At 37.1% G+C, this 27,259-nt stretch overlaps 1 protein-coding gene across 1 annotated transcript; it reads left to right on the top strand.

Annotated features, from left to right (window-relative positions):
- The first annotated feature begins 390 nt into the window (after positions 1-390).
- Positions 391-6,945, top strand: LOC149176325 (non-specific phospholipase C2-like). Its single transcript, XM_089421437.1, has 4 exons — positions 391-465; positions 563-637; positions 787-1,323; positions 6,748-6,945. The coding sequence occupies exons 1-4, from the start codon at positions 391-393 to the stop codon at positions 6,943-6,945; spliced, it is 885 nt and encodes a 294-aa protein (XP_089277563.1).
- Positions 6,946-27,259: the final 20,314 nt, after the last annotated feature.

Genomic DNA, 27,259 nt, shown 5'->3' with positions numbered 1-27,259 from the left:
GAGAGGTGGGCCATTTCCACCTCTATAGCCCCATTAATACACCCTCTAAGGACGCTTTTGGAGAAGGACTCTGACATCAGTTTTGACTGTCAATTCGTGGACATAATTTCTCCGGAAAATACTTTCCGGGGATTGGGTTGATGTCTTTGTAAATCATCCATCCATGACTTATGCCAATGTGAGATGCATCATCCCCATGTGCATGATACATGTGAACTGATCCATGACTTATGCCAATGTGAGATGCATCATCCCCATGCGCATGATAAATGTGAATTGAATTAATTTAAACCACTACCAAGATTTAAATTTTCCCAACAAGTTTTGAAATTTTCCCGCCCACATTATTTTGAATTTGGCCGTGGATGAAGCGGCGGAATCCACAAATCGATGCCCGCCCACATTATTTTGAATTTGGCTGTGGATGAAGCCGCTGAATCCACAAATCGATGGGGTTATCGGCCAGTAGTCAAATCCCATATCCACCACTGATCTTTCCGCGAGTCTTTTCTTCAAAGACAAGGTAGAGTATGTGGATCCGAATCTGGGGCACTCGTTTCAGGCCATACGAGACCGGATTTTTGGCTCCGAGAACACCTCCGTGGATCCTACACCCATGAACAGATTCGCCCAGCAGGTGACTTCCTTGGGGGGTCCCAACATATCTTAGACTATCATGAATGGCTTCAGACCTGAGGTTGTTCCTGTAGATAACACTCTCGTAAGTGAGTTCGCAGTATTCGATTGGTGTTTTGATTTGGTACCGGCCTTGACTCAACCCAACAGACTCTACGTTCATTCTGCGACTTCCCATGGAGCCGCCAACAATATCCCAAGCTGTTGGCCAACGGATACCCACAGAAAACCATCTTTGAATCAATAGTCAAGTCGGGTTTTTCGTTCGGGATTTATTACCAGAACATCTCGGCCACTCTATTCTACAGAAATCTCAGAAAACTCAAGTATATTGGCGATTTCCACTCCTACTCGGCTCAATTCAAGGCCCATGCCAGGAATGGGAAGTTGCCCAATTATGTGGTTGTGGAGCAGCGCTACATGCATTCCAAGCTCTTCCTCGCCAACGATGACCATCCTTCACACGATGTAGCCGAGGGCCAGAAATTCATGAAGGAGGTGTACGAGATGCTCAGATCCAGCCCTCAGTGGAATGAGACGTTGTTCCTTATAACTTATGACGAGCACGGCATATTCTTCGATCACATTCCAACACCTATGAAGGATGTGCCTAGCCCTGACGACGTTATCGGCCTCGACCCCTTCTTTTTCAAATTCGACAGGTTAGGGGTTCAAGTCCCCACTATGGTGATTTCGCCATGGATTGACAAAGGAACAGGTTTCGACTCTCTTGGCGCTATCTTCTTCCCTTCATCCATAATTCGATTATTTTCCATAACATTGAGTATTATATTAAATAAATTGTTGTTGTAGTGGTACATGGGGCTAACGGACCATATCCATCGTCTCAGTTTGAGCATTCATCCATTGCTGTAACAGTTAAGAAGTTATTCAATCTACAGTTTGATTTCCTGAGCAAGAGAGACGCCTTTGATAAAAAAAAAAAATCTATCCAATAAACTATCTTTCACCTCATAAAAATTAAAATAATTTTATTTCTTTCTTTTCTCTTCCCTGCTTTTATGCATTCTGCCTTTAAAATTCATCCATCCTACACGAATTTTTGCACCGAACATGAATTTTACACGTTAAAGTGGGTTGCGGCCAGTTATGCCTGCCCTCTTTTCTTTCAAGATATGTGTTATTGAGAACAACATTAATTTAAAACCACTAACCCTAATTTTGGTTAAGATTTATACGTTAAACGTTATTTTCATAAATAGTGTCATTGAAGGAAGGGAATGGGAATGCCATAGCAAATTTTATTAATTAATTTTATATCAAAGGAATAGGAATTATGTGGAGTTAGTATGCGATGTAAGAAGTTAAACCATCACTAGATGCTTGGTGAAGATTCACTACGTTGATTAATATCTTCTCAAGATTTATTATGCTAATTAATATCTTTTATAATGGGGATATATTTCAAGCTTAGATTGTATGTGAGGTAAGAAAGAAACCAATTATTGGATGTTTTGTAAGGATTCATTACGTTGACTAATAGATTCTCAAAATTTATTATGCTCATTAATATTTTTAATTTATAAAAAAGGTTTGGGATTATAATTCAAGCTTAGATTTATTATGCTAATTAATGTTTCAAGATTAATATATTTGAAATTTGCTTTATATGGTTGACCAGTTTTATTGGTTTTATATGTTTGATAAATTTTATTTTAGTTAGTTATATGGAAAATTGTTTACACTTTTTGTATTTTAAGGTTTTCCAAGATAAAGTATGAATGATATTTTGTTTCAATTTTTTTTTTTTTACATATTTTGATGTGAATTTCAATATTTATATTTAATTTATTTATATTTTTAATAAAAATGTAAAAACAATATTGTATGGTTATAAGGAATACGCCTTGCTATTTTGAACTATTATTAAAAAAATAATAATTAATTAATTAATTAATAAAAATGTATATTATTATTAAGCAACAAATAAAATTTGTGTGTGAGAATAAAATATCAATCTACTCATATTCATTTATAGGGATTTTTGAACTCTAGGCTATTTAACCTTATATGGTGCCACAAACATTTTTTAGCCTTGAATACTTTACTACGAGGTACCGATTACTACAAACATTGTTGTACCTCATATCATCATTCTTACTGTATTGAAATTCCTTGCTTTATATTTCAATAGCTATTTCATTAAACGTAGAAATTATGAATGCAACTACTAAATTAAATTCTCTTTAATGTGAAAACATAAACATGAAATCCTATAAATATGAAGTTCAATTAGAATGGACTCCAAAGTAAAAGAAGTAAAAGCTACAATAATTTAGCAGGAATTTTACAAAAATATTTTGAAAGATCACAAAGGGAGAAGAGATGTATTTGTAAAGGATATTTAACAATGTTAAAGTTTTTGGTATCATGGGTATGCATGTGGGAGGAATGAAGGAATGGAGGCAAGTCCCGAATTGAATCCTCAACACCATTTCTTTGCAAATTTTATAATACGTTTTTTTTTTTTTTTTTTTTTTTTTTTTTTTTTCAGCAAAGTGAGGAAATGCCCAAAAATTTACTTAGAAGTTGGATTGAACCATTGTGATGGTTGACCTTCCAATGTAGCCCCTTAAAAATGAAGGTTGTGATGAAGAAGTGGGGCATTTAACAAAGAGGAGAAAATGAAGAAAGAAAATAACAGAGATGAGAGCTCAAGGAAGCAGTATGCTTGATGATCATAATAGAATAAGACATTGACTTGGTCCCATAATGAGACAAGATTTTTGTTAAGCCATAGTCATCTGCAAATTTCCTACCAGTGAGTAATATTACACCCAATCTGTGTACAACCCACCCTTTTCTAATCAATTCCTACATAATAAAATCTCCATAAAATCTGGTTTTTCCATTTGGGCTTTACATGGATAAAAATGCTCTATGTTTATGGTGCATTGAAAATCTATGTGGTCAATGAATTACTAAGACTAAGTGTTATGTTCCTATAATTTAAAACATATGTCATCACCTATTTTTATTCAATGGAATAGATGGAAGAAACCCATAGCTCAATCCTCCAATTGCTTGATTGGTGGCATGGAGAGAATAATTAAGTGTTGTGTTACTAGGTCACTAGAAACATTAGTAAAGAAGCACTATTGGTACTAGATGTTATTCCATGTTAATAATCAACAAGTCGTTCTAGGTTGTGTGAACCTTATGAACTAATCCCCATAGTTCAGTCACTAAAAGTGTTTGACTTTTGAGTTGCTAAACACCTACAAGACTTTCCCTCATTCCTTCATTCAATGGATTCAAAGTTGAATTAATAATGCACTAACTCTTGTCCTTTCTTATAAGTTGTGCGTTAATTATCGGTTTAAATGTTGTATAAATGCATTACAAAATAAATTTCTACTTCCATACTATATATATTTCCCTAGTTAAGAATTTCCTTATTCTATCCATTCAAGGCATGGACATTACCTACAACCATTGTGTTGGACAATCGAATTTACCAACAACAAAGTGATTTTAAATTAATGATTATGTGTTATTTCATGATCGTGATGAGTTCAATTATAATAAGAAGAGTATAACATATTATATTTTGTTGGGATGTATAGTGATTGAAAAAAATATATTGTCAATAGAAAAGATGGAATTTAAAATTTTTAATGTTAATTAAATGAATTTAATAAATAAATATTTTTAATTTTTAATTAGTTTTATTTAGATATAGCAATGTATAATTGTAACATCCCTTGGTTGATCTTTCATGTAAATAAAAATAAGACCAAGGTCATGGGATACATATTCCAAGCTGAATAGTGATTAAAACATCATAATGGGCATCACTTGCAACTTATTAATGGCTATGAAAATTGGCAAAGACAAAGAGACAATAAACGAGATTTAATTATGAAAATAAAGGAAAATAGGAGAAAAAAAGATGAAGAGACAAAGATTTGCATGCAAGGGAAATTAAAGGAAAATGAATAAAAAGGAGATATCAATGATAAAAAGGTGTCAAAGAATCAACTCATGGCTTTTGCACAACTTTTGTCAGTTTAGCATTTGGCTCTCTTACACTCTTGCACAATTAGAGCATTATTGGAGCACTCACTTGAAAATGGAGAAGCAAGAAAGGGAAAGCAAGGAAGTGCAAGGAGACAGTTGGATCAACAACTACAATAGGCTTAATTTGCAGGTAACAGGTTGCATGTGTGATCTCCTTGTTGATTTTTGGATGCATGGTATATGCATGTGCTTCCTCAGTTATGTGTTGTCATTGGCATGGAGATTTTCCTAGATTGAAAGTGGTTTCAGCCTTGCCTTGTCATTTCCTGGATAGCTATGGTGTTGTGGGTTTTCCACTTGTTTTTCTAATTGGTTCTTAGGTTCCCTATGGTTGTGGATTGGAACAAACACTTTGGAGCCCTAGAACAACTTGGGCTGAGTTACTAGTTCCTGGAGCTTGCAGGTTAGGACAAATTCTCTAGAGCGTTGGGGTTTGAGTTACTAGTCATTGGAGTCACAAGTTGGAACAAACACTCTAGAGCCCTCATTTAGCTATGGGTTGAGTTACTAGTTCTTGGAACCTTGGACAACTTGGGTAGAGACCGATGTGGTTGATGTTAGTGATTTTTGGATCGTATAGGTGAGATCACTATGGTTGAGGGTTGAGGTGGTTTGGCTTCTAGAAGCCCTGGTTGATTTTGGTTTGATTTATCTTTTATGCTCCCACATTCATGCTTGGAATGTGGCACAGGGGTGATTGAATGAAAGAGAGATTTGGTTCAACTAAATCTATGGTCTGGTGGTATGTGGAAGTCCCTGACTTGGTTGACATTTTTATACGTTAGTATGAGATAATTTCCTATTGTGATCTATAAGCACTATAGTGATTATGTTGGTGATTTTATGGTTGATTTTCCATGGTTTCCATTTTGTTTATATGTTGGTTATATGATATATTCTATCTATGGCTCTTGACATGTTTTGATGAGTTGCTAGATGGTTGATGAATGAATGGAATAACAAGTGTTATTACAAGTATCTTGAGAGGGTATTAGACCTTATTGGTGATTCTCAATGAAGTGCAAACTCTTATGATCAGATATGCATTCATGACATGTAGCTTCTATGTTTACTATATGTTCGATGAAATGTATATCATGGATTAGGCATGTTTGGGTCAAGTTATTGCTTGAGCTTTGATTGGTTGCCCTTGTCATCATCTTGTTTTTGTTTTTGGAATGTTACAAGCAGTTTTGTGTAGTGGTCTAGAGGCTAGCCTAAATAAGTGGATAAGATCTTAGAACCATTGACAAAAAATAGAGTTTTTGGGTCATAACTACATGGAAGCAGGTCTATGCATGTGATTGGGACCTCATAAATGCACTGATGTTGTGTTGTGCATGTTGTTGGGGAGTTACCCCTGTGAAAATAAATCTATCTTAGGGATTGATCACCTGGGGTGGTTTCCAGGCTCCTGGGTGGTTTGTAGTCCATGAGGAATGTCTATAAGTTGTCAGTGTGTCAGCCCCACTTCCATAATTGGAAATTGGAGGTCAAGTCATATCATAGTGACATTATTGTCATGTTTACCTTGCCAAGCTGGTAAAAGTGGGTAGATGTGGGAGGAGGCGTTACAAATTGGTATCAAAGTGAGGTTGTAGCACTAGACCTCAGAGTAAAAGTAGATAATCATAAAGGTTTGTGTGTTGGGCATGCAAGTATGATGGTGAATGGTTTTTATATGCATCGAAGTTATATGCATGCCTTTCATTCTATTATTGTTGTGGATACATGCATGATAGATGTTATTTGATTAGTGCAGTCATATGCAAGTGCATCTGCTAGTCATGCATGATAGTTAACTTGTTGTTATATGCATTGTAGTCATATGTATGATGATTATTGTCATTGTGGTTAAGTTCTTGATATTATTATGTATCATGCTAATTTGGATTGGCCTGCACAGACGGTTATGGTTATTATATTCATGTATGCATTAGTGTACTTGTGATAATGTGTTGTACTAATAGGGATTGAGTTATGTAGATGGGATAGCCTCCACTGACATACATTGAGCTATGATCTTGATTATGTCTTCTATTTGGTTTATCTAACATGGTATGATTGCAGGAAATAGAACATCAAATATTAGTGGACAACAATTCAAATGACTCCCCTTACAGGCTTGATATGAAATTAGTGGAATGGGAAAGGTCAATTGATCAGCAAGGAGAAGAGTACTCTCCTGATATAGTAGATACACTGAGAAGTTTGAAGGAAAAAATCAGAAGTTGTAAGGCAGATAATAACAAGTTGGTTGAGGCATAGGAAAGACTTGCCAAAGCTGAGGAAAAGCAAGCAGAAGTTAATGTAGTCATCCTTTAGAGCCTTGCAAATTTTCAAAAGTAGGGACGGTTGAGGATCAGTCATGGAAATGAAGAAAAGACAAATGGTGATCCAGGTGGATGTTGGTGGTCACCCACCTATTCCATTGGCCCCCCCCACCGCTGTCTCTTTCAGTTTTTCAGTTTTGTTTATTGTAGCACAATTTACTATTTTTGGTAGTTTTTCGGGTCTTGAACTTTCGGAGCCGTTTTGAGGCCATAAACGACATTTTTTTGCCCTAAACAAGGTATTGTGCACGTCAAATGGAGATCGTATGCCAAAGTTACGACCTGGGGAAGTTGATGTACCAATTTACTAAAACGGGGCCCATAGTTTTGGCGCTTCATCTCCTAGGGTTAAGTTTTTGGATGTTTAGGGTTTTCCATTGCTTCTCAATAATAAATAGGTCTTTGAGCCCCATTGTAACACAATTTAGAGGCATGTAGTACTACATCTCTTCTCAGAGATAAGATAACATCAGTCAAGCTAGTCTTATTTCCATTATGTTTGTAAGCATATTTCAATATTTGATATTAATGAAATGAAGTGTTATTTCTACTGCATCTCTATATTTATGGTTATATATGTAATTTGTTGCATTCCTTTTTAAGTTTGGATCAATGGTATCCGAGGGGTTTTCTCTTTATTTATTTTTCTTTGCATGTCCCCAATGAGGTTGGGATATAAGGAGTTAGGGCTCGAAGTGGTCAAACCTTTACGAGCCCAGCCTCGCAAATCCTGACAGCCTCCCATGGCGAAAGAGAAGAAAGATGAAGGGGCGGGAGATCCTTTCAAAATATTGCTTAAAAAAGCGCTCGAATGACAAAGGAACATGATGATGGACAACTTTTCCCAGACCCTTTAGTGACTACCCAAAGGCGACGCATATCATTCCAGCAGCTACTCTAGAAGCGCCACACCCTTCAAGGTACAACTTAACTTTGACATCCCCATATTTGAAGGTCAAAAAGATGTGAACGCCGTAGAAAAAAGGTTAAATATGCTAGAAGGATATTTTTTTGTTCATGATTTTTCCATCCAGGAAAATATTATTTTAGCACTTCTCAAAGATGCCCCCCATGTTAAGGACTAGTGGGAAATCTACTGTGAGAAGAAGGACGAAAGTACACCCTCACTATTTTCAGCTGCACCCACTTGTAATTCATTCCGGGGTGCCATCAAGGAGTAGTATTACCTTGTCGAGAGATATGAGGATAAATACACAAAGTGGATCACGCTGCAACAGGGAAGGGACCAAGAGGTGTCATAGTTTACCAATGTTTCCGTACGAAGTTGGGTATTAAGGATTCTGAGCAGCATTGGGTACTCAAGTACTGCCATTGCCTACACATGTACATCCATGACGATATGGAGTTCATGGACATCTCCTCGCTCGACACGACATACATATACACTGTCAAGATTGAGCATAAGTTTAAACAAAAAAAAGAAAGACTTTGGATCTGTGAATTCGAAGCAGGGGAAAGGTGCCCCAAAACCGCATAGCAAAGGAAAAAGCCAAGGCGGGGAAACCCAGGATAACCCGCTGAAGCCGCAAGCAAAGAATAACAACACGAAAATAAAGAAGGACAAGGGAAAGTGGTGCGAGTTCCATAAGAGCTCCACTCATAACACAAGTGCGTGTTGGGCCAAGAAATCACTGGTGGCCGAGTTGAAGGGTTTTGAATCAGACACATGTTTCGACTTTGATTCACACCGACAAGGGGAATGAAAAAGGGAAGCAAATCATTGACGCAGAGCCCAGTGCTACTGTGGCCACCACCAAGATCTAGAAGATTGAGCCTGAAGATCCAGAGGAGGGGGAATGCCTATTCCACTGACAGATGTGGATGAAGTGTTCTATACTGCAGTTTTGTCGACAGTGGGAGCCAAAAGAACCTCATTTCAACAAAGGTCGTAAGGGGGTTGGGCCTATTGATTGTAGCACATCCATAGTCGTACACCATCGGGTGGCTTCACCAAGGATGAGATCTTCGCGTTAGCCAACACTATCACCTTCCATGTAGCATTAAGCCCTTCACGAATGAGGTATTGTGTGATCTTTCTCCTCTTTAATTTTGTGATGTAATATTAGGACAACCATACTTGTGGAAGCAACATGTTGTATATGACTCTAGACCTCACTTTGTTATTATTTCTTTGGGTAATAACTTATACAAGATACCGGAGGCAGCCTCGCCTACCATCATCTCTTTGGTCTCTACTAAGAAATTCAGTAATATCATCTCCAAAATGGGAAATTTATTTTCTTTCTGATTCACTCTCAAAGTAAGGGGAAGATCGTAGCCACATCCATGACCACTGGGAAGGGTTTCTCCACGCAATAGAAGCAGGTTGATACGGCCATGGAAGAATACAGGGACATCTTCTTGTCACCCACTGGGGTACCCTTTAAATTTAAGGTCAAGCATTCGATCGATCTGACTCCTGAAGCACCTCTACCTAATGGGCCGATATATTGTCGCTCCATTATGGAAAATGAAGAGATCAAGTAGAAAATACAAGATTTTCTACAAAAGGGCACATCCGACCAAGTTCCTTGCCTTGTGGGAGCCTGATTGTACTTATATAAAAGAAGGATGGGACCTGGAAGCTTCACATTGATTATTGGGCACTAAACAAAATCATTGTCATGAATAGGTATCCAATCACACAGATTGATGACCTTCTGGACCACTTCAATGGGACCAAGTATTTCAGCAAGATTGATATGAATTTTGGACATCACTAGGTTCCAATAGAGCCCACAGATGTATGGAAGATTGCCTTCAAATCCAAGGAAGGCCTTTTTGAATGGTTATTTATGCCCTTCAGGTTAACCAATTCCCTTGCTACTTTTATGAGGCTATTGGATGACATCTTGCAGCCCTTCACCAACTCATTCATGCTTGTTTATCTGGACAACATCCTCATCTTCAACAAGAGTTGGGAAGAACACTTGAAACACATTCGACAAGTCCTTCGAACCCTTCGGCAACAAAAACTGTATGCCAACTTGGAGAAATGCACCTTTGGCATGAGTCAGGTCCAAGATTTGTGTTACATGATAGATGAACTGGTGTGCACGTGGATATGACTAATCCAAGTTATTCGGGATTGGCCAACCCTGACCACCTTAACAAATATTTGCACCTTTTTGGGCCTTGAAATTTTTTATCAGAGGTTCATATTAGGATTCTCCCATATCACTTGTCCTTTGATTCAGATTACTAAGGGTGGGGTGAAAGCAATTTTTTTTTGGTCTGAGTCCCAACATAAGGTGTTCGTTGAGTTGAAGCACTGCCTCTACTTGACATCGGTGCTCACATTACGAGATCTGTAACAACCATTTGAACTTGAGACAAACACCTATGACTATGCTATTGGTGTAGTCCTCACCCAATATGGGAATCTAATGGACTATCATCGTCAGAAACTTTCTGATATAATTCAGAAGTACCCTACCTATGGTAAAGAGATGTATTCCATGTGCATGCTTGCCGACAATGGAAGCATTACATTTTGGGGAAGGACACGGTCATCCACACCAATCACTGACCTATTTAGTTTATACAGACACAAGGGAAGTTGCAAAACGATCGCTATCAGAAGTGTTCTAGATACGTGCAACAATTCCATTTGAACATTAAATACAAAAAGGGTAGCACCAATCATGTTGTGGACTCTGCCTCAACAGGCCCCCAGTTGCAAAACTGACTATTGTTCTCAACTCTTGTGGCCACGAGACCTCTGGATGGGCGCAACAATACAAAAATGATCCAGAGTTCACCTCCATATACCAGGGCACATTATTATGCTACCTGGTCCACCTTTGTGTTCCTTCAACCGAGCGTGCCAAGCTAATTTGGGAAGCACACTACAGTCGGGCTGCGTCCTTGAAGATATGATGGATGCCTTCCAACACAGCTCATCAATTCCGGTCTAGATGAACTTCCCTTCCTGTAATCAGGTGAAACTTTGCACTGGTGATAAGGTCCATGCTATAGCTTTGATATCATCAAACTGCCATTGCTTTTCTCAGATATATGATTTGATTTTCTACAAGGTTGGATCTTCTTGCAACGAGTTCCACAATTCCATGGTATGTTCAAACAATTCTGTGTAATCCTTGACTGCAGCTTCTAGTGTAGTCATATCTTCTTTAATAGAAACCTTGCACCGCTCTCTGACTTCCAGAGGAGTGTTTGGCTGCAACTTAAGTTGGAGCTCTGATATCTATAGCTGCAGCTCAAAGCGAACCTTACCAATTTCCTTCTTTGATTCTTTTACCATGATAGCTAACTTCTGGATATTTTCTGCGGAGGCCACGTCTACTGGGATTTGGAGCTCGCGAAACTCAGTATAGACCTGCTCTATTGCTGCTTCGAACTACTAACTACGTGCAATGACTTCTTCCCATTCCTTAAGTGCCTACGCTTTTTCCTCGAACATATGCTGGTTGTTGGTGTTTACTTCATGTTACACAACATTTTGTCACTATCCCTGTACTCCCCGTTCCTTGATCCTGGAGGACCTGTACAGTGAATCTCCACATGCTTTCCCTTCATGAAGAAACCCCCATTATGTCCCTCTTCATGAGCAGATCAATTCCCTTTTTCACCATTTCCCCTAAAACTTCTGTTTTTCCCTATTTACAAGACCAACACTAATGGCCCTTGTCTTCCTCGCGCCAATATGCAGGAATTAGCACTGTCCCTAGCTCTGACCGGAGCGATTGAGCTGTGTTCCAGTCAGTCCAGTCCTATTATGGAAAGTTTTTTAAATTAAGAGCTAAAGCTTCCAACTCTAGAAACTTCGTAACAGAAGTATGGTAAATGGTTTGGTCGGATGGGGTCGAGGATGTCAGTTTGGGATCCTTTCCCCTATAATGATGGAACTAACTCAAGGGATAAGAACTTCTCCCATGAGAAGAGGATCCATCTCCCATCCATTCATCTTATATAAACCTCCCTTCTTCCCAAGCACAAGCTAGTGTTAATGTTGGTGTGCTAGTGCTATTTTGGTTTGGAGTAAACAACGAGCTATTCATATTTGTAGCTCTCTACTTGTGTGAGGGAGAAGTGTGATTTGGTTTGGAGTGAAGCCTAAAGGGAAGAGCCTTAAAACTATTATTGTTGAGGCCATCATGGAATGCTAGCAGAAGTGTGTGGGAACTTGGTCTTGTCAGAGGAGAACGGCAACATTAAGACAATGGTTGTAATATCTTCTTGATTCAATATATATGCAACTATCAACTGATTTCCTACATGATTTTTCATCTTACACATTCATGGCTTAATGTTTCTTGACTTTTAAAGTAGTTTGAATTATAATTTGTCTATTATGAAAGTTGTTGTTTATTATTGTTTACTTGTTTCAGGTGTTTGAAGAAGGAAGCGAGAGATAGCTAGAGCGAGCAAGCAAGGACATCATCAAATGAGATAAGCGTACTAAGCCCTCTTAATTGGTTCTAACCTAAGGAAATTTTCCATAGAACGTATACGGAAATGTGCACATATAAGAAAGTTATGTATATACGGAAGATATGCGCATATCTTCGGTATATCCCTAACTTTCTTATATGTGCATATCTTCTGTATATGCACGTCATTTATGTATCTGCATCGTATATGCACAAATTCCATATACAGAAATTGCGCATATACAGAAATTGTGCATATACGGAAGATATGCGCATATCTTTCGTATATACATAATTTCTGTATATGCGCAATTTCTGTATATGGAATTTGCGCATATACAATGCAGATACATAAACGACGTGCATATACAGAAGATATGCACATATAAGAAAGTTAGGGATATACGGAAGATATTTACGCATATCTTCCGTATATACATAATTTTCGTATATGCGCAAATTCCATATACAGAAATTACGCATATACGGAAATTGTGCATATACGCAATATATGTGCATATCATTCGTATATGTGCAACTTCCGTATATTGTATATGTGCATCTACCGTATATGTGCAACTTCTGTATATGCACATATCTTCCATATATGCGTAACTTCTGTATATGCGTAAATTTCTCATATGTATTTTATATGCGCAACTTCCGTGTATGCACGTATTTTATATATGTGCATCTACCGTATATGCGCAACTTCCATATACAAAAATTGCACATATATGGAAATTATGCATATATGGAAGATATGTGCATATCTTCCATATATGCGTAACTTTCTTATATATGCATATCTTCCATATATGTACATCTTTTATGTATGTGCATCTACCGTATATGTGCAACTTCCATATATGGAAATTTTTCATATACAGAAATTCTGCATATACAGAAGATATGTGCATCTCTTTTGTATATGCGAAATTTTTCTATATGTACATATCTTCCAAGTATATGTGCAACTTCCGTATATACACAAAACCTTCATGTATGTGAAACTTTAGTATATATAACTTTTGTATATATGTATCTTTTGTATATGCGCAACTTTCGTATATACACATATCTTCCGTATATGCGCAACTTCGTATATTCGTCTATCTTCCGTATATGCGTAAATTTTGTATATGTGCATATCTTCCATATATGCACATCTTTTATATATGTGCATCTACCATATATGCGGAACTTCCATATACAAAAATTGTGCATATACGGAAGATATGTGCATTTCTTCCTTATATGCGTAACTTTCTTATATATGCATATCTTCTATATATGTAAATCTTTTATGTGTGTGCATCTACCTTATATGTGCAGTTTCCATAAATGAGAATTTTTCATATACGGAAATTGTGCATATACGGAAGATATGTGCATATTTTTTGTATATGCGAAATTTTTCTATATGCACATATCTTCCAGGTATTTGTGCAACTTCCATATATACACATAACCTCCATGTATGTGAAACTTTAGTATATATAACTTTTGTATATATGCATCTTTTATATATGCACAACTTCTGTATATGCACATATCTTCCGTATAAAGTCTAGAGTTAGACTTGTTGAGAAATCTAGGGCATCTTAGTTAGGTTTATCATTAATTTGATTTCTCTTCCTTTGACACTTTCTTGTGATGATTATTAATTCTTCTTTTCAATTTATTAGATTACTATCATCAAAACAAATGCCAAACAAGGAATATCACAACACAAAATACAAGATGTAGGCACATAGCCAGGGAAAAACCCCTAAGAAGGGGATAACCTAGTCAAACTCTTCCTTTAGTAGAATTAGATCAAGTTGAGTCATATCAAGACCTATTTTGACCTTGACACAAATTTTTGTCCATCCATCAAGTCAACCTCCCTTGAAGACAAATAAGATTATATTATGGCATATAAAGTTTTTGTCTCCTTATTTTCTTCTTGCAAACCTTGGTCTCCATCTTTACTTGTTCACAATTTCTAGATATGCTCAGCTTATGTATATGTGCATATATGAAAGTTGTGCATATACGGAAGATATGTGCATATATTGAAGTTGCGCATATATGGAGGTTTCCATATATGCATATTATGGAAGTTGCATACTACGTTTGTATATGCGCAACTTCTGTATATGTGCATATGCTGAAGTTGCACATATATGAAAGATATGCGTATATACGAAATATATGCACATATACGAAAGTTGCACATATATAAAAGATATGTGCATATATATAAGTTGTGCATATATGGAAGATAAGCGCATATACATAAGTTGTACAGAACTTCATCCTCTCTATATTTGTGGGTTCTGTATAGTCTTATGTATCTGAGTAACTTCTATATATGTGCATATACGGAAGCTATGCATATACAAAAGCTATGCACAACTTCAACCTCCATATATGCGCAGCTTCCTTATATGTGCATATACAGAAGCTGTGCATATACAGAAGTTATGCATATATGGAAGATATGGGTTTCATATGCACATATTTCATATATGTGCATGTCTTTTATATATGAGCATGTTGTCTATATATGTGCTTCTCTTGTATATGCACATAACTTCCATATATGCGCTTCTTTTGTATAAGTGCATATACATAAGATATGCGCATATACAAAGTTGTGCATATATGGAATATATGTGATACAGAAAATGCACATATATAAAAGTTGTGTGACTTTCATACATGCATATCTTTTGTATATGTTCATATCTTTCGTAAATACACATATATTTTTTATATGTGCATATCTTCCATATTTGCGCAATTTCTATTTATGCATGTCTTTTGCATATCTGCAACTTACGTATATGCACATACCCATGCACAAATTCAACCTCTGTATATACACAACTTCCATATATGCACATATCTTTCATATGTGTGCAACTTCTGTGTATACACATATACAGGAGTTGCACATATAGAGAAGGTATGTTCATATACAGAAGACATGCACATATACAGAATTTGTGCATATACGAAAAATGTGTGCATATACAGAAGATATGTGAATTTACGAATGATATGCACATTTATGAAAGTTGTGCATATACGAAAGTTGTGTAGAACTTCACCCTCTATATATGCACATAGTTTGTATATGTGCATGCCTTCCATATATGCATAAATTTCGTATATGTGCATGTCTTATGTATATGTGCTTCTTCCATATATGCATTTCTTCAATATAGACATAGAAGATAGGTGCATATGGAGATTGTCATATATGCATATATGGAAGATATGTGTATATACAAAAGTTGCACATGCATATGAGATATGCACATGTCCATATATGTACAACATTTCATATATGCGCAACTTCCTTATATGTTCATATCTTCTGTATATGTGCTTCTTTCATACATGTGCATATCTTATGTATATGCGCATATACAAAAGAAATGTGCATATACAGAGGATATGCACATATATGGAAGTTGTGCATATGCAAAATCTATGCACATATATAAAAGATATTCATATATATAGAAGTTGTACATATATAAAGACTGTTGTGTAGACATATTACAGACGTTTTCGTATATGCACATATCGAAAGATATGCACATATAGGGAAGTTGTACATATATAGAGACTATTATGTATACATATCACGGATGTTGCATACAACTTCTATATATGCTCATATTTTGCATATGTAAATATACGGAAGTTGTGCATATATACAAGATATGCACATATATGGAAGTTGTGCCTATATAGTGGATATGCGTAGCTTCCATATATGCACAACTTCTATATATGTGCATATAAAGAAGTTTTGTACAACTTAACTCAGTTACAAAAGTTGTGCATGCCTCTACTATAGGAAAGAGATGACTCAAGTTCATCCTTCAGTTGAGAGTGACATAAGCCTTTGTAGCATATGCCAAGGCAGCTGGATGTCTTCGTACATCTGACACAATCACCTGTTCTTCAAAGTAAGTAGGTGATGCATGCTCATCCGATGTGTGCGCTCTACGTACTTGTACAACTCATTATTGTGACTCATCAAAGGATATGTTGTACACATCTGTTCCTGGATTATCCTCAAGGAGAATGGTATCCCCTTGTTCACTCGGGACATTCTCTATCGTTGGAGTTGGTGAAGCCTGTGGGGTGACCTAAGTTGCTTTTAGCATCAATTTGGTGTCTTGATCCTGTTCCGGCTGCTCCATCTCCATGTCCATTTGTTCTACTATCGGCTCATCCTGTAGAGCAAGTTCATGTTCCTGTGGCTACTCACCCTGTTCCTCATCTGCTGCTGGTTTAGAGTCTTCAACCTGTATCAACGCGGTTTGCGTTGTCTGTGCGCCTTGCACTTCTTCCTATTCATGTTCATGTTTCGCTTCCTTCTCTCTTCTGTGCAGCTCTTGTTCTTCTTTGAGCTTCTGCTGGACTTCCTGCAATTTCCTCTCTACTTCTTCAAGTCTTTGCTTCTCCCTTTTTCTTTTCACTATTCTCCTATTGCGTTGTCGCCTCTTCACATCTATCTACGAAAGAAAAACATACAGAAGTTGCACATATACAGAAATTTTTCATATACAAAAGATATGTGTATATACAGAAGTTGCACATAACCGAAACCTATGCATATCTAGAGACTATCGTATATGCATATTATGTCAGTCTTCAGATATGCACAACTTCCGTATATGCGCATATCTTCTGTATATGCACAACTTTTGTATATGTGCATATCTTCCATATCTTTACATATTTGGAAGTTGCACATATACGATAAATGTACATATACGAAATTTGGAAGGAAGTTCTCTGATCCATGCATTCAGAGCAAAACTATTGAATTTTTTTTTAAACACAGAAAAATGTAAAAACTCTATTGAATAATGCCCATTAATAATTCTATTGAACAATAAGTTCATACTATTATTACTATCCAAAATGAAATGCCAACTGTATAATGACCCCATGGATATATTGTACGTATGTTGACTATGATAGTTGGGTAACCTGATTATCAAAGTATTGACCTTTCATGAATGCTGACTGACTGTCGAAGAATTCACCTTGAACTATATGCATCATTGTAGTCTCCTATCGAATCACACAGGGATCCGAACTTGTCACTATGCTTACTTGCCTAAGTTCTCTTTCCTGGTTGTTGCATTCACCCACCGGTTTGCCTTACCTAACGCTTGTTCCAAACCTATTAGAAATGAAAAGAAATAGGCGTAGATAGAAATATGGGTTCATTCCCTGCCGCGCTTGATCCTAAAGTATGACTACCTTAGTGATACCTTGTATCATGTTGGCTATAGTTGGGTATGGGCTTCTAGTTTCTTCATTTTATTTTTCCCTTTTTAGTTCATTTGTGAGTGGATGCAACACCATCACTAAGATTTGGTGTTCGGTATCATCACTCAATGCCAAGGTTCGATCCCCCTCCCGCTCCATTCCTTCGTAGAGATTTTTTAGTAGCGAAAATGAGAATTCACATTTGAATTCAGATAGGGCTTCGAGAGGCATCTAAGTAGTGGGGCTAGGATTATGATCCGTCTCATGTTCAGTCGAGTCTATAGAACTAAAGCAGAAGATGCGGGAGGACCATAGATCGTAGGATCCAATCTCACCATAGCCTCAAGTAGGCATAATGTAATAAAGATTAAAGGATAATCCTTTCTTGTTAGGAAAGGATAATGTATCAGAGTGAAACCGGTAGCATCATTACACTATTTCATAGGAAGAAAAACATACATGAAGTGATATACAGAGGAGAAAACATATTGTGCATTTCTATGATAGGAATCAATAAAATAATTTCATTAACCTTCAAGATGGATTCCCTATCACTGGTCCATTACATTTAGCAATTGTATAGCTCAATCCCCTCATGAATAGGCAAATTAAACCAAAGGGAAACCACAAAATTTGGGTCTCTTGGGTGTAGAATTCGGGAACACGTTAAGTGTTTCTTCCCCCTATTTATAAGGAGAGAGGAAGCTTTGAACAACAGTTACAAAATATCTCAGCCGAGCTCCAGTTGTCTAATCGACTAGCTGTCTCAGCGTGCGATGGTTTTGCTTCCCAAATCATTGCAATCAGATTTGATTATGTTCTTTAAAATGCAGAAATTACAGAATAAAAGAAAAAGGAAAATTGAATTATGATTTGAGGAAAATAACTCCACGATATTCCTGTTATGGCCTCTGATCAAGCCATGTCTCTGCCACAATGTGCCTCTCTTGTTGTTCGACCGGTTCACCTATTGATTTTACCTTAACTGCCTGACTTCCCCACTCTCTGGAGTTGTGAGTGATCAACAGTGGTTGCTTGTCACAGAGCAGAAGTGGAGATTGACCTAGTAGCCCTTCATTGTTTGACTGTGCAGAGTTCCATGCTGAGAAATTAATTCTTAGGTGACCTGCACACTTCTTCCTGAGTCCCATACCTCCATTTACTCACTAAAGACGTGTGTTGGAGCACAAAGATGGCTTGTATTACCTCAAGGCAGACCCAACACTCCTTCATGCAGATCATGGTCCTTGCTGCCTTAACCCAACGATTTTTTATCATCACCATTACTTCTGAGACCAACCTCTCTATTACCGCATTCAATCGTGCAACTTCTGACTCATCCATCTCTTTAAACTTCCTCTATTACAAGTTATACACATCTACAGAAGTTGTGCATATACAGAAGATGTGTGCATATACAAAAGTTGTTCATATATGGATGTTGTCGTATATGTATATTACAAAAGTTTCACACAAATTTTGTATATGCACAATTTATACAGAAGTTGCACATATACAAAAGATATGTGCATATATAGAAGTTGCACATATGTAGAAGATATGCACATATACAGAAGATATGCGCATATACATAATATATGTGCATATACAGAAGTTGTTTAGAACTTCAGTCTCTATATAGGCACAAATTCTGTATAGACGCATATCTTCTGTATATGCATAAACAAATATTCGTATATACGGAAGTTGCGCATATACAAAAATTGTGCATATACAGAAATTGCACATATACGGTGGTTGCGCATATATAGTGGCTGGAGTTGTGCTAAATTATATATATTCCACATAACTTGTGCATATACATAAGATATGCGCATATACAGAAGTAGTGCATATACAGAAGACGTGCGCATATACAGAAGTTGTGGATATATGGATGGTGTCGTATATGTATATTACAGAAGTTGCACACAAATTTCGTATATGCACAAGTTATACAAAAGTTGCACATATACAAAAGATATGTGCATATATAGAAGTTTCACATATGTAGAAGATATGCACATATACAGAAGTTGCACATATACGGAATATGTGCGCATATATGAAATAAATGTGCATATACAGAAGTTTCTTAGAACTTCAGTCTCTATATAGGCACAATTTCTGTATAGACGTATATCTTCCAAATATACATAAATAGATATTCATATATACGGAAGTTGCGCATATACAAAAATTGTGCATATACAGATATTGCACATATACGGTGGTTGCGCATATACAGTGGCTGGAGTTGCGCTAAATTATGTATATTCCGCATAACTTGTGCATATTCAGAAGATATCCGCATATACGGAAGTTGTGCATATATAGAAGATGTACACATATACAGAAATTGTGCATAGATGGATGTTGTCGTATATATATATTACGAAAGTTGCACACAAATTTCATATATGCACAAGTTATATAGAAGTTGCACATATACAAAAGATATGTGCATATATAGAAGTTGCACATATGTAGAAGATATGCACATATACAAAAGTTGCACATATATGGAAGATCTGCGCATATACAGAATATATGTGCATATACGAAAGTTGTTTAGAACTTCAGTCTCTATATAGGCACAAATTCTTTATAGACGCATATCTTTCGTATATGCATAAACAGTTATCGGATATATGGAAGTTGTGCATATACAAAAATTGCACATATACGGTGGCTGCACATATATAGTGGCTGGAGTAGCACTAAATTATGTATATTCTACATAACTTGTGAATATACAGAAGATACGCGCATATACGGAAGTTGTGCATATACAGAAGATGTGCGCATATACAGAAGTTGTGCATATATGGATGTTGTCATATATGTATATTACGAAAGTTGCACACAAATTTCGTATATGCACAAGTTATACAGAAGTTGCACATATACAAAGGATATGTGCATATATAGAAGTTTCACATATGTAGAAGATATGCACATATACAAAAGTTGCACATATAAGGAAGATATGTGCATATACGGAATATATGTGCATATATGGAAGTTGTTTAGAACTTCAGTCTCTATATAGGCACAAATTCTGTATAGATGCATATCTTCTGTATATGCATAAACAGATATTCGTATATACGGAAGTTGTGCATATACAAAAATTGTGCATATACAGAAATTGCACATATATGGTGGTTGCACATATACAGTGGCTGGAGTTGCACTAAATTATGTATATTCTGCATAACTTGTGCATATACAGAAGATATGTGCATATACGGAAGTTGTGTAAATACAGAAGATGTGCGCGTATACAGAAATTGTGCATATATGGATGTTGTCGTATATGTATATTACGGATGTTGTACACAAATTTCGTATATGCACAAGTTATACATAATTTGTGCATATACAAAAGATATGTGCATATATAGAAGTTGCACATATGTAGAAGAGATGCACATATACAGAAGTTGCACATATACGGAAGATATGCGCATATACAGAATATATGTGCATATACGGAAGTTGTTTATAACTTCAGTCTCTATATAGGCACAAATTCTGTATAGACGCATATCTTCCATATATGCATAAACATATATTCATATATATGGAAGTTGCGCATATACAAAAATTGTGCATATACAAAAATTTCACATATACGGTGGCTGCGCATATACAGTGGCTAGAGTTGTGCTAATTTATGTATATTTGCGTCTTACATATATGTGTAGCTTTTGTATATGTGAATCTACCATATATGCCCAACTTCCATATATGTGCATATACGAAAGCTACACATATACAAAAGTTGTGCACTACTTTAACCTTTGTATATGTGACTTCCATATATGCGCATATCTTCCATATATGTGCAACATCTGTATATGCACATATACGAAAGCTGCATGCATATATAAGATATGCGCATATACAGAAGATATGTGCATTTGTGTAGGGTCGGTGATTTGGGTTTCTATAGAAAATGGAGATGGCTAGTTCACATGCTGAAATTGACAAAACACCTGAGAAAAGTTGCACATGAAGCATAATATCTGCATATATAAAAGTTGTGCAGAATATCTTGAGTGAATTATTTTCTGTAGAAGTGAGGACTTGCATTATTTATGAGTAATTTTACTACTACGAATTGAATCATGTTATTGAATGGAATAAGGACCCCATGTGTGGAAGAATCATGACTCAAGGATCCAACGGAGGTTGTGAACACAACCTCAGGACTTAGATTGAGATTCTTCAGTTGATTGGATTGTTGTTATAACTAACATTGTGTAGTTTTTTGTACGAATGAGCTTGTTGTTTCAGTTACTGGATTGATCGCACGTCCCTTTGGTGCTCATGAATTAAATGAATATTGAATTTAGATATTTTATTCTTTCATGTGACATATGAGGGATGAATCCATTCTTTGTTACAATATATTATTGTTATAATGTTGTTACCTTTGATATAGTATTAACCAATTAATTCTATTTCTACATATATTTTTCTAGTGCCTCATAAGTTTATGATTCCCTGGTTGACAATTTAATGTACAACAATTTAAACAATTAAATTTCCTGTCAATATCACTTATGATATTTCTACCTTTTTTCATTTGTGATAACTCCTACATATATGTATAAGTAGTGTTGTGCTATTACCATTGTAAAATTCATCCCATATTAGGAAAAGAGCTCACCCATTTGTATCAAACACAATACCATCTCAAGCCTTGGTGCTAGATTTTACTAGTCAATATCCAACCACTTGTGTGTGTTTGTGTATGTCTTTATGTGTGTATCCTATGTGTTGGGTGTGGAGCCTGATTATCTTCTATATTCAAAGGTATCGCCACATAGGACCCCAGTTCGAAATGGGGGCGGCAACGTCGCCCGTAAAATATTCGCTGCAGGGGGGTCCAGGGGGGGGGGGGCGGCTGCGACCTTTGGGAGCCCCCCCATGGCGGGGGCTTTCGGGGGCAGTGCCCCCGAAGCTAAAAACAGCTGTAAAATTGCCTTGTAAAAGTATAGTAATTTCTAGTCAATCTGGGCCGTTCATTAGGCGGATGATCTGACGGTAGAACTTATGTTTAGTTTAGGGTTTTTTGCCCTAGAAGGCAACCCCTCTCTTTGTATGAGGGTTTTGTATTTGAGGCTGTGAGATAGATGTGTATTCTGTGAGCGAGAAACAGAGAGGTGAGACTGTGAGAGAAAACAGAGGATATTACAACGGATTCGCTGTAGGTTGTGTCTCTTCATTTTGCTGGATAATAAAAAGGAAGGACTGGCTGTTCGGGGTGGACGTAGCCCAAACTGGGTGAACCACGTATATCTGTGTCTCTCTTGTTATGTGCGTTTTCTGTGTTTATATTTCTGCAATATTTTATGTGTTCCATTGCTCCGTAATATATAATTTTCTAACAATTGGTATCAGAGCCGAAGGTCTATTTGGCTGATAAACTCGCAGGAAAGAAGGGTTCCTGGTTCGAGTGGGAGCAATGACGGAAGATGGTAAGTTTAGGGTCGAGAAATTTAACGGCCAAAACTTCTCGCTGTGGAAGATGCAGATGGAAGATTATCTGTATCAAAAAGATCTATACCTACCATTGGGCGGAAAAACAAAGATGCCGACGGGTATGAAAAACGAAGAATGAAACCTTCTCGATAGAAAGGCACTCGGAACAATACGGTTGTGCCTTGCTGCGTCAGTCGCCTTCAACATTTCGAAGGAAACCACGACAGAGGGTTTGATGCAGACGTTGTCGAAACTATATGAAAAACCCTCGGCCTCAAACAAGGTATTTCTTATGAAACGGTTATTTAATATGAATATGTCGGAAGGTGGATCTGTTGCAAATCATTTAAATGATTTTAATACAATTACAAGTCAATTAAGTTCTGTAGGGGTAAACTTTGATGATGAAGTTAGAGCTCTGTTATTCTTGTGCTCATTACCAGAAAGTTGGAATGGTTTGGTAATGGCCATTAGTAACTCCGTTTCTGGATCTAGTACTTTAAAGTTTGATGATGTTGTCGGTGCTATCCTTAGCGAGGAAATGCGACGGAAAAGCTCCGGTGAGACATCGGGAAATGCTTTGAGTGCAGAGTCTAGAGGAAGAAAAATGGAAAGAGGAAAGAGCTCAGGATATCGCAGTAAATCAAGGAAAGGCAGATCCAAGTCCAGATCGGGGATAGTGTGCTGGAAATGTGGAAAGAAAGGACACCTAAAGAAAGACTGTAGATCTCGGAAGGGAAAAGAAGGAGATGCACAGAAAGAAAACAATCATGAAGCAAATGTGACAGGTGAGGTGTTACAAGATGCTTTGATTCTTTCTTTTGAAAATATTACTGATTCCTGGGTGGTAGATTCAGGGGCTTCATTCCATGCCACACCTGATAAGAAATACTTTCATGACTATGTTCAAGGAGATTTTGGACAAGTTCGTCTGGGTGATGATAAACCCTGTAAAATCGTTGGAATGGGTAAGGTTCTTGTAAAACAGCAGAATGGAAACCAATGGCTATTAAAGGAGGTAAGGCATGTTCCAGATCTAAAGAAAAATCTGATTTCAACAAGGCAGTTAGGCAGTGAAGGTTGTGTGACAACTTTCACAGATAAAGCTTGGAAGGTCACCAAAGGAGCCCTGGTAATAGCAAAAGGCGAAAAGGTTGGTACATTGTATTTATGCAATGGTATTTCTAACTCTGTTAATGCTTTAACTTCCAAAGGAGCAGATGCAGCATTATGGCATCATAGGCTCAGACACATGAGTGAAAAGGGGATGAAGATTCTTCACTCAAGGAATTTGTTGCCGGGTTTGAAGAATGTTGATTTGGACTTCTGTGAGAATTGCATTTATGGAAAACAGAAGAGAGTCAGATTTCTCAGAGTTGGGAAAGAAACGAAGAATGAAAAATTAGAGCTTGTTCATACAGATGTATGGGGACCTGCTCAGGTATCATCTCTTGGTGGCTCTCGTTATTATGTTACTTTTATTGATGATGCAACTAGAAAAACTTGGATTTATTGTATTAAGAATAAATCTGATGTATTTGATACTTTCAAGAAATGGAAAGCTTTGGTTGAGATTGAGACAGGAAAGAAATTAAAGTGTCTTAGATCAGACAATGGAGGTGAATATTGCAGCAAAGAGTTTGATAGGTACTATTCAGAGCATGGAATTCGCAGAGAGAAGACAGTTCCAAGAACACCACAAGAAAATGGTGTGTCAGAAAGGATGAATAGAACAATCATGGAGCGTGCAAGGTGCATGAGATTGCATGCAGGATTGCCTTTACAGTTTTGGGCAGATGCTGTAGATACTACTATTTATCTAATAAACAGAGGGCCTTCAAGTTCCTTGGATGGTGGTGTTCCAGAGGAAGCATGGACAGGTAAAAAGGTAAACTACTCTATTTTAAAGCCTTTTGGTTGTGAGGCCTTTGTCCATATTGATAAAGAAAATAGAACAAAGCTTGAGGCAAAGTCAAAGAAATGTACCTTTATTGGATATGGTGTTAATGATTTTGGTTATCGCTTATATGATTACGAAAATCACAAAATCATTAGGAGCAGAGATGTAATATTCAATGAAAAGGTCTTGTATAAGAATCAGTTGCAGGAAAAGAAACAGGAAAAGGAAAACAAGGAATACGCAGTCCTTGATGAAATCACTGAAAAATTAAAGGTGCCTGAAAATAATAATAATCAACAACCACAACAACAGCAACCACCACAACAGCAACAGGCACCCCAAACACCTGAAAGTGGTGTTAGAAGATCTACCAGGATAGGTAGACCCCCTGAACGATACTCTCCTTCATTATATTATTTATTGCTGACTGATTCCGGTGAACCCGAATGTTATGAAGAAGCAATGCAGGTTGAAAGCAGGAAGAAGTGGGAGGTAGCCATGGAAGAAGAGATGGACTCCTTAATGCATAACCAGACTTGGGATTTAGTCAGGTTGCCTGTAGGAAAAACTACATTGAAGAATAAATGGGTTTACAGGCTGAAGGAAGAAGATGGAGGAAAACAGAGGTATAAAGCTTGACTTGTGGTGAAGGGGTTTGCACAAAAGAAAGGTATTGATTTTGATGAAATATTTTCTCCTGTTGTTAAAATGACTTCAATCAGAACTATTTTAAGTCTTGTAGCAGCTGAAGATTTGCATCTTGAGCAGTTAGATGTAAAGACAGCCTTTCTCCATGGGGATTTGGAGGAAGAGATATATATGCAGCAGCCACAAGGATATGAGGTGAAAGGGAAGGAGAAACTAGTGTGCAGGTTGAAGAAGAGCTTGTATGGCTTAAAACAGGCTCCAAGGCAGTGGTATCTAAAATTTGACAAGTTTATGTCTGAACAAGGTTATACTAGATGTCACTCTGATCATTGTGTTTATTTGAAAAAGCAAAATGATGGCAGCTATATTATATTGTTACTGTATGTAGATGACATGCTTGTTGCAGGATCTAACATGCAGGAAATAAATGTGCTCAAAAGAAAATTGGCAAATTCATTTGCAATGAAGGATTTGGGAGCTGCGAAACAAATCCTTGGTATGAGAATAACTAGAGACAGGAAAAATCGTAAATTAACATTGTCTCAGAATGAGTACATACAAAAGGTGTTGAAAAGATTTAACATGCACAATGCAAAACCAGTTAGTACACCTTTTGCTAGCCATTTCAAACTTAGCAAGGAAATGTGCCCAAAGACCCAAGAAGACATGGATTATATGTCTAAAGTTCCATATGCATCAGCAGTTGGAAGCTTAATGTATGCAATGGTCTGCACAAGGCCTGATATTGCACATGCAGTGGGAGTTGTAAGCAGGTACATGAACAATCCAGGAAAGGAACATTGGATGGCAGTGAAATGGATTCTCAGATATTTGAAAGGTACCACAAATCAAGCATTATGCTTTGGTGGTTCAAACATCTCCCTACAAGGATATGTTGATGCAGATATGGCAGGTGACAGAGATAACAGGAGGAGCACTACAGGATATGTATTTACTGTTGGAGGAACAGCTGTCAGTTGGGTTTCAAAAATCCAAAGTGTTGTTGCACTTTCAACAACAGAAGCAGAGTATGTTGCTGCTACAGAGGCTAGTAAAGAAATGATTTGGTTACAAAGGTTTATGGGTGAATTGGGTAAGGAGCATGATATGGGCACGTTATACAGTGATAGCCAAAGTGCCATTCATCTTGCAAAGAACTCAGCATTTCATTCCAGGACTAAACACATACAGCTCAAGTACCATTTCATACGATCAGTGTTGGAAGATGGAGAGTTGAAGCTGGAAAAGATACACACTAGCCAGAATCCTGCAGATATGCTAACAAAAGTTGTAACCAGGGAGAAACTGAGAATATGCTCAGTTTCAGTTGGTCTTCAAGGATGACGATGAAGATGAGAAACAGCCAGCTCCAAAGAGGAGTCATTGTCTAGCAAATGGAGCAGCGGTGAAGTTGCTACAATCAGTCTCCAAGTGGGAGATTGTTGGGTGTGGAGCTTGATTATCTTCTATATTCAAAGGTATCGCCACATAGGACCCCAGTTCGAAAT

Source organism: Pinus tabuliformis, chromosome 4_1 (assembly GCF_031772625.1).
Source record: "Pinus tabuliformis cultivar Carrire ecotype Pingquan chromosome 4_1, CPIR1, whole genome shotgun sequence".
Classification (NCBI taxonomy): domain Eukaryota; kingdom Viridiplantae; phylum Streptophyta; class Pinopsida; order Pinales; family Pinaceae; genus Pinus; species Pinus tabuliformis.
Note: the sequence above shows the minus strand (reverse complement) of the source record. Positions and strands in the feature narration are given on the sequence as shown.